The 7,897-nt window shown below is 49.7% G+C and overlaps 2 protein-coding genes across 4 annotated transcripts in view; one reads left to right on the top strand and one right to left on the bottom strand.

Moving 5' to 3' along the window:
- Window positions 1-661: 661 nt before the first annotated feature.
- On the top strand, window positions 662-4,470 carry LOC108165759 (protein CEBPZOS). Of its 2 annotated transcripts, none has more exons than XM_017302157.1 (4): window positions 662-773; window positions 3,324-3,441; window positions 3,522-3,566; window positions 3,908-4,470. In XM_017302157.1, the coding sequence occupies exons 2-4, from the start codon at window positions 3,324-3,326 to the stop codon at window positions 3,988-3,990; spliced, it is 246 nt and encodes an 81-aa protein (XP_017157646.1). In that variant the 5' UTR covers window positions 662-773; the 3' UTR covers window positions 3,991-4,470. The 2 variants fall into 2 exon arrangements, with proteins under 2 accessions (XP_017157646.1, XP_017157647.1); XM_017302158.1 differs by lacking the exon at window positions 662-773 and adding an exon at window positions 1,450-1,659.
- Window positions 3,796-7,897, bottom strand: part of cebpz (CCAAT enhancer binding protein zeta) — a 7,202-nt gene continuing 3,100 nt past the window's right edge. Inside the window, exons 3-17 of one of the 2 annotated variants that reach the window (XM_008396960.2) lie at window positions 7,048-7,279; window positions 6,792-6,954; window positions 6,607-6,695; window positions 6,470-6,523; window positions 6,301-6,403; window positions 6,169-6,228; window positions 6,031-6,097; window positions 5,843-5,949; window positions 5,682-5,736; window positions 5,251-5,399; window positions 5,149-5,181; window positions 4,987-5,073; window positions 4,850-4,908; window positions 4,654-4,735; window positions 3,796-4,131 (exon numbers count right to left, since the gene is read on the bottom strand). In XM_008396960.2, coding sequence (XP_008395182.1) covers window positions 3,992-4,131; window positions 4,654-4,735; window positions 4,850-4,908; window positions 4,987-5,073; window positions 5,149-5,181; window positions 5,251-5,399; window positions 5,682-5,736; window positions 5,843-5,949; window positions 6,031-6,097; window positions 6,169-6,228; window positions 6,301-6,403; window positions 6,470-6,523; window positions 6,607-6,695; window positions 6,792-6,954; window positions 7,048-7,279 — 1,480 coding nt within the window. In that variant the 3' untranslated portion in view covers window positions 3,796-3,991. Of the gene's footprint in view, window positions 4,132-4,653; window positions 4,736-4,849; window positions 4,909-4,986; window positions 5,074-5,148; window positions 5,182-5,250; window positions 5,400-5,681; window positions 5,737-5,842; window positions 5,950-6,030; window positions 6,098-6,168; window positions 6,404-6,469; window positions 6,524-6,606; window positions 6,696-6,791; window positions 6,955-7,047; window positions 7,280-7,897 lie in introns of both variants that reach the window. The other variant, XM_008396959.2, reaches the window with a different exon arrangement.

The raw sequence follows: 7,897 nt of genomic DNA, 5'->3' as shown, positions 1-7,897 counted from the left end.
GTTTAAAAGCTTTTGTTTTGTTGGCCTTTAGAAAACAGTTTGACAGGAAAAACGTCACCAGGCCGGGAATCGAACCTGCGACCACCGGCATGAATACTAAGGCCTCCATGTTGCGCTTTGCCACCACAGCAGATAATATTTCTTACGTCTAAAACATGTATGTTTTATAGCTATTTATTTTAGAGCAAATTTTAATCTAATAGTGTTTAAATATTGATTTAGTTTCGTTTTTACTTATTTATTAAAAGATCGGATCTTTGGATGGTTTGTTGTTTGCAGCCTTTATGAAGACTCTGATATTATTATTATTATTATTATTATTATTATTATTATTATTATTATTATTATTATTATTATTATTATTATTATTATTATTATTATCCCCGGACCCTCCGCGCTGCTCCGGCCGCAGTAGAGTCTCTAACCTCGGTCACTAAGTAGGACACGCCGCCGCTCCAGTCCGCAGGCCCGTCCATCCGAACCGGTTCCGTTTGGGCGGAACCTCCTGTCAATCAGCAGCAGCTGCCCGGGCCGCGGAGTTATTTAAGTGTAACATTTAAAAACGTTTTTATAATTTAGTTGACCTGTAACCTGAGCATGGCCAGCAGGTGGCAGTAATGAGGCCTGAACAGAGCTTTTGGCGCTTCGCGGCTTCCGTTAGTGGATCCTGACGTCCTGTTGTGTCTTCGGGTTGTTTTGTTCTGTTGAACCTGTTTCTGTCTCGGTTCGGTTCTTTTGGGTCGCTGCTTTCTGACCCGCCGAGCAGAAGGAAGGTGAGTGAAATTAGATATAAAGACAGAAGTTTAGCTGAAAAGTGGCGTTATGAAGCAGAACTGTCGCGTTTTTATATTTAATAACCTTTTCTAGTTGTTTTTATTAAATGTTATTTTTTTACAGTTTAAAAACTTTTAAAACAAGATGTAAGAAACAGAAAGATATACAAATGCATAAAAATAAGCGGATAAATATAACGACAACTTGTAAAATAACATTTTATACGAAGGACACCTTGGAAATGACAGAAAGTACATGGAGTTTATTAAACAACCAAGAAACAATAATTACCCGCAATATTTTAAAATGAGAACTGTATGAAAGATACCAAAGTACCAAATGGATTCAATACAATATTATTTTTAAATAAATTATTTAAACACGCAGAAATAACAGAAACCAAACTTTTAGATTTTATTGAAATGATTGAGAGGCTTCATGTTTCTCATAACAGTGGAAAAGCTTTATGACACTGTTGGGCATAGACATAATATAACACCTTATATTATGTCTATTTATTATGTCTAGACATAATATAACATCTTATATTATGTCCATGCTGTTGGACACCAGCCGTGGAAGGGCTATTAATCCCACAATGCACCGCAGTGAGCAGAGACATAATATAAGATGTTACGTCTCTGGTCAGTCCTGCAGGAAGAGGAGGAGTTTAACGGAAACTATGACGTCAGAAGTTCATATAAGGGGACTGTGAACCACCGATGATGTTTGAACCAGAGCTAAGCACCAACTTTCGAGCCATGCTAACCACGCGTAGCTTTAATGTGTTATAAACAGAGCTGAGAGATTTACAGGGGCCAATAGCCCTAGGCTAGCTCACCGGGACCAAACGGCTAGCCTAGAAGCTAATGACGACGACACATTGCAAGTGTTTTCTTACTGTTCCTGACAACTGCTAGGCCTTCTTGTTTTCCATTGGAAGGCTGTTCACAGTTTGTGTGGTACCCGGATGAACATCTTATGTGTGTTATCCAATTTAAAGGTGTTTAGAACTGGATCCAAACTGAGAAGGCCAGGCGAGCTACAGCCTAGCGAACCACAGTGAGCAGGAAATGTTTCTTTCCTGTTTCATGCCACTAGGTTTCATAAAATAGCCTCAAGATTTGCTTAAATGTCTGGTTGTTTTGAAGGCTAACGCTAGATAGCTAAGTGCGCTACAGGTTATATTTGGCTTTCCTATCAAATAGCTGTCAAACGGTTAGCATTAGCTGTTTGCATTACTTACTACTAAAAACAAAAATAAATATTCATTATTTGCATCTGTTTAACTCAAATTTTGCTTATAGAGAATATCATTGGTGCTAGATTTGATTTAATTGTTCCAGCATACATAAATTAACAGATTTTAAATTGTTTAACATTTAAATTTAAGATTTTAAGGAGCCGGCATGTTTATCTTCTGGACTGCTTTGTTACCATAGCAACAATGTGATGCTGTGAGTTTAATCCTTGAGTTTGAGCTGTTTGTTCACAAATATAAATTAGTAATCTGGATTATAACTGATGGTTTTTCGGTTGGCCAGTTAATCTCCTCCTCGTCTCCCAGATTAAATCCAACACAGAAGCTGTTAGAGCTGCTGATGGGGCCCCTCAGTCAGATTCTGCCCCAGGCCCCATCAGCCTTGGACCGGCCCTGCAGGATGAGTTAAACTGCTGCACTGGGCAACAAATGAGAGATTTAATGAAATGCTGCTAACGTGGCTCTAGTAGCTCTAACATTTCTGTCTGTTGAGTTTTAATAAGAATCACAGAAACTGTTTTGGTTGCTGGAGTTTATGGGACGAGTTTTCCTGATCTCCTCGCTCATTAACTCTAGCTAAGTGGACAAAGCATTTGGTAGGTTTGATGCATCATGTAGCCAGAGAAATAATAATAAAACTATAAATAAAACCACTGATGCGTGATGAGGTCAGCGTGAAAACTCCTCCACAAGTTAAACCACTAATGCTGCGGCCAACAGCGGGTTTAGACTCCTACCTTGATGTGGAGTTCTCTAAAGAATCATGATTCCTCACAGTGGCTGATGTAAATATCTGGTCAGTCTGTGTCCAGTGTGAGTGAGTGAGGCAAAGCACAGACGCTCCAGCGTGTGATTGGTCCGCTCTGCCGCTTTAAGTGCTTCAACTATAAACCATCTTTTAGGAATAAATTTGCTCCACCAGTGAAACGCTGAGAGCAACAGAGACGCTTGGAGTATGAGTTATTTTTAAAAAAAAAGGTTTTTTTTCTTCTAAAAGCAAAAATAAGCAACACTTATCCTAGCGGGGGGAGGGAAGCCTGGTGGGCGCCAGGCTTATAATACACTGATATCAGTTCTTTAACGTGTCAAACCCAGAGACTGAGGGCCAAATCTCTGCCATATGTTATGTGGCCACTCCAGAGTTGTGGGGCTCAGGGCCACTGGGAACAAAAGGGTTCTGACTTTTAAAGAAAAAGTTGGATTCTGAAATTAAAGTTGGGATGAATTCGTGTGTCCCCCTCTGTCCTCTGTGTCCCCCTCTGTCCTGTGTCCCCCTCTGTCCCTCCAGATGTCCCCGCGGCCCCTGGAGCCCCTGGCCAGGCGGCTGATGAAGGGCGTGGTCATGGTGGAGCTGCTGGGCGTGTTCGGGGCCTACTTCCTGTTCCACAGGATGAACAACAGTCAGGGTAGGACATGCGACCCGTCGGCCATGTTGCTCAGGGAAAACATCAGCAGGAACAGCTGCTCTCTTCTCTTCCTGCTGCAGAGTTCAGGAGCTCCATGAACAGCCGCTTCCCTTCAGTGCTGGAAGGTGAGTTCAGCTCTGCTCTCTGGGCCGGTTCTGCTCGGGTTCTGGTGAGCCCGGCTGCGTCTCCTGAAGACGCCGAGCCGCTGATTCCACCTTAGCTGAGCGAGCGAGCCCAGTTCAGAAGATCTGGGAAAGGAGCTAGGATGTGTACGGCGGCCAGCAGGGGGCAGAGTGGAGCTAACACTGAATATCAGAACCAGAACCGGATCCAGTTTAAAACAACCAATCAGGATCAGAAAAACATTGCAGAGTTTATTAACAAAAGAAAACGTTTGTGTGAAGCTTTAATAAATGAAATTACTTTAACAATGAATCAGTCTTTGACAGTCTCTCCTGTCCCCCAGTTTACTACCAGTCCAACGAGTGGGCCGGGATCTATGGGATCCGGGAGCGGGACCAGGAAGCCTGGGCGGCCAAACAGGACTGAGCTACTTCCTGTTCCTCCTGAAGGCCCCGCGGCCCCTCGTCTTCCTCCTGATGAAGGAGCTCTTCCTGCGGCGCAGCGTCTGGGAGTCCCGACCGTGGATCCAGTCGTCCCGCTGCGATTCCCACTTCAGCTGCTTCAGGCCTAAAGGGAGGAAGAGGAGGAGGAAGAGCAGAGGTCAGAACCAACCAGGTTCACGTCTTAAAGGGACAGTTTGGCTTTAAAAGCAGGAGAATCTGAACCAGCCAATCAGGAGCCATCCTGGAACCAAAGGGGCGGAGCCTACCACTTCCCTCCATTCATCCCATAATATCAGAGAAAGATCATCTGGTTCCCTCCAGAACCGGATCGGAACCAGCCAACAGTAATAAAAGCAAACTGTCCCTTTAAGGAGCAGAACCGGTTCTGTTGGACCAACTGGACTCTGAATGTTCTGACCTGTTAGAATCCAGTAAATTAAAATAAAACGGTTCCGTCTCCTGATTCATGGACAAATGCTTCTAAATGTTTTCCCGGCCTGTTCTGGTCCGGTTCCGGCCTGTTCCAGTCCGGTTCCGGCCTGTTCTGGTCCGGTTCCGGCCTGTTCTGGTCCGGTTCCTGTTCCGGTCCGGTTCCGGCCTGTTCCGGTCCGGTTCTGGTCCGGTTCTGGTCCGGTTCTGGTCCTACCTGCTCTGTCGCTGTTGGCCATGGCGTTCAGGCTGATGTTGTCCAACTTGCAGTCGGAGTTTTCGTCCAGCAGGGATCCAAACTGGAGGGAAACAGGAGCATGAGAATCGCTGCAGCGCCCCCCACTGGCTGAAACTGGACCATCCGATCTGCGGCCGAAACAGAGCCGACCCGGTTCTGCAGAGAAATAACTCACCTCCTCCGCTGAAGCAAACACGCCTCTGTCTTTCCTTCGTTTCTTCTCCTTCTCCGGCTCTGGAAGAACCAGGAAGTGAAACAGGAAGTGATTCCAGGTGCTGCAGAACTTCCTGCAGAGTCAAAACAGACACAAACCTAAAGGTCCGGAGAAATCAGGCTCCTTGGAGGACTTCCTCTTCCTGGTCTGAGGAATGGCAGGAAGCTCCGCCTCCTCGCCTGAACCTGCAGGAAGGAAAACACACTTCCTGTTGGGATCCCAGCGGATCATCAGGGAGGAAGAGGAGGAGCCAAACCGACCTTCAGGAACGTCTTCATCCTCCAGCTCTGGACCTGCAGGAGGGACAAACCGGGATAAACCAGGAGGAAGCCAACTGGACCGTCCTGAAGAACGCTCCCTACCATCATCATCCTCAGGGTCCATGAAGGTCCCGCCTTCATCCTCTCCAAAGTCTTCCTCATCCATGCTGCCCAGAGACACCTCCTCGTCGTCCAGGTCATCCTCCAAGTCCGAGTCCTCCGAGTCCCTCCCTTTCTTACTGCGGACGTTCCTGGGAAACACGGGAACGTCAGAACCGGAACCAACCAGAACCAACTGGGGCCGTCAGCTGACCGATGTTACATGATCTGTCCACCAGGGGGCGAGTAACTAATGCTTCCTGTGATTCTCTCCTCTGATTGGTCAACCTGTCCCCTCTACTCAGGCCAGTTAGCCCCGCCCCCGGTGCGTTCTAAATAAAATGATTAAATGTTTCAACAGTCGAGGCTGAAACTTATAGACATTTTCTACATTTCCAGCTTTGGTTTCTTTTCATGGATTCTGGAAAACTCACCCTGCAAAGTCCAGGTCGCCGTCCGGAACGTTGGTGAAGTCGGTCTCCAAGGAATCTGTTGGGATCAGACCCAGTTCATGGGAATGTTTCAAACATCCTCGTTAACGGCTCGTTAGGAAAAGCTCGTTAGGAAAAGCTCGTTAGGAAAAGCTCGTTAGTACCCAGTGCCTCCTCGAACTCGTCGTCGTCCACGCTCTCCACGCTGCCGTCGTCTCCGTCGGGTCGCGGCCGCCGGCTCTGCTTCTCCTGCTGCCGTTTCTTGAAGAAGCTGCAGAAATGGAACCGGATCCTGGGTCAGCCGGGTCGGAACCGGATTCTGGGTCAGCCGGGTCGGGGCGGCGGGACTCACCGGTGGAAGAAGACCTGGTCGACGGGGATCTGGCTCTCGTCTCTGCACAGGAACTCGGCGCCGTTCACTGGAAGAACCCAGAGTGAGAATTGGACCCGGACACGTTCAGAACCAGAAGGACCGGCAGGGAAAACTCACCTGGCAGCGAGCTGACCGGGAACCGCTGCTTGGGCCTCAGTGCTGCAGAATCCGTGTTTTCTGACAAACAGACAGGAAATTGGATCAGAACCGACCCGGGTCGGGAAGGAGCTGGAGATCCGGGATTCTCACGTTTTCCTCTGAGCTGCTTTGGATTCCTGAAGACGAAGCGATCCAGGAACCGGATCAGCGTGAAGTCCTGGAGCGGATCGCCAGTGTACTGGACCGGTTCTCCCTGCGGACAGGAAACACGTGAAACCCAGGCCGGGTTCTGGAGGACCGGGCCGGGTTCTGGTGTTACCTGCAGGACGGTTCTGGCGAACAGGGACACCGATGGGTGGAAGTGCAGAGACAGCTGCAGAGGGGGAACAGAACCGGGTCAGGACAGAACCGGTCAGAACAGAACCCAGAACCGGGTCGTTTGGGTCGGTTCCTCACCCGGTGCAGCTCCCACAGCGGCGAGCGGTCGGCACCGCAGAACAGCGGGTTCCTGTGGACCGGGTCGTAGTTCTGGGAGCTCCGGCCTCCTGTCAGAACATTCAGATGTTAGAACCGGGTCGGACCAGAACCGCCTTGACCACACCTGTTCTAATCCAAATCAGAACCAAGAAGGGACCTGGTACCTTCCAGGTTCTGGTGGTGGACCCATGATGCCGTGGGCCGGGTCGCTGGTTCCGCCACGCCTCCCTCCGGTCTGTGGGCCAGAGCCTCCTCCTCTTCCTCCTCTTCATCATGGCGCCTCTCCTCACAGACATCTTTAAACTCCTCCTCTTCCTCCGCCCCGTCCTGTCAGAACCAATCAGAACATCAACAGGAGTTGATACGAGGTGAAACCCGGTCCGATCCCAGCGGTACCGCCCCAAGGCCCGGTTCCCTCACCTCCCCCTGCTGCAGCAGCATCCGCAGGCCCGGCTTGGCCTTCATCACCTCGGAGACGAGGAAGAGCGCCCCGGCGGCGAAGCAGGCGCCCTGCTGCGCGGCGACCTGCAGCAGCCGCTTGGCGAAGGCCTTGATGCGCCGCGGCGCCACGTCCGCCTTCAGCGCCTTGAACAGCAGGTTGAGGAACAGGTTCTGCCGCGGCGCCGCCGCCAGGCCCGGGTCCAGCAGCTTCCTGTGGCACCGGGCAGGACGAGACATGGTGCCGGGTCACTCACCGGGTCACTCAGATCACTAGTTAGTTATGAGTTAATTAATTACTCATAGTGGAGAAGAAAGGAGTTTAAATTATGATGTTACTATAAGTTACTAAGACAAAATGTTAAAAATGTTCAGCCAGCAAATGATGAGCTTCACTGCAGAGTGAAACTAGTAGTCATTAGTAACTAATTACTAGTTAACCAGTGAAGTAACTAATTACTAGTTAACCAGGGTTTCCCAGAGTGAGTGGTAACCCTGCCAGTGCACACTGGGTTTTCTCCAGCTGGCCGGTCCGGTCCAGTCCAGTCCAGTCCAGTCCAGTCCGGTCCGTTCCAGTCCGTTCCGGTCCGGTCAGTTCCGGTCCAGTCTGGTCCGGTGGTCCAGTCCGGTCCAGTCCAGTCCAGTCCAGTCCGGTCCGGTCCAGTCCAGTCCAGTCCAGCTGGCCGGTCCAGTCCAGTCCAGTCCAGTCCGGTCCGGTGGTCCAGTCCGGTCCGGTCCAGTCCAGTCCAGCTGGCCGGTCCAGTCCAGTCCGGTCCGTTCCGTTCCAGTCCGTTCCGGTCAGTTCCGGTCCAGTCTGGTCCAGTCCAGTCCG

Source organism: Poecilia reticulata, linkage group LG21, assembly GCF_000633615.1.
Source record: "Poecilia reticulata strain Guanapo linkage group LG21, Guppy_female_1.0+MT, whole genome shotgun sequence".
Lineage (NCBI taxonomy): Eukaryota > Metazoa > Chordata > Actinopteri > Cyprinodontiformes > Poeciliidae > Poecilia > Poecilia reticulata.
Note: the sequence above shows the minus strand (reverse complement) of the source record. Positions and strands in the feature narration are given on the sequence as shown.

What these genes read in the sequence shown, in the direction of transcription:
- LOC108165759 (XM_017302157.1), top strand. Translation starts at nt 3,324, where the DNA reads ATGTCCCCGCGGCCCCTGGAGCCCCTGGCCAGGCGGCTGATGAAGGGC. An exon ending in CAGGATGAACAACAGTCAGG is followed by an intron (nt 3,442 to 3,521) that starts GTAGGACATGCG and finishes TTCCTGCTGCAG; the next exon opens with AGTTCAGGAGCTCCATGAAC. An exon ending in CTTCCCTTCAGTGCTGGAAG is followed by an intron (nt 3,567 to 3,907) that starts GTGAGTTCAGCT and finishes CCTGTCCCCCAG; the next exon opens with TTTACTACCAGTCCAACGAG.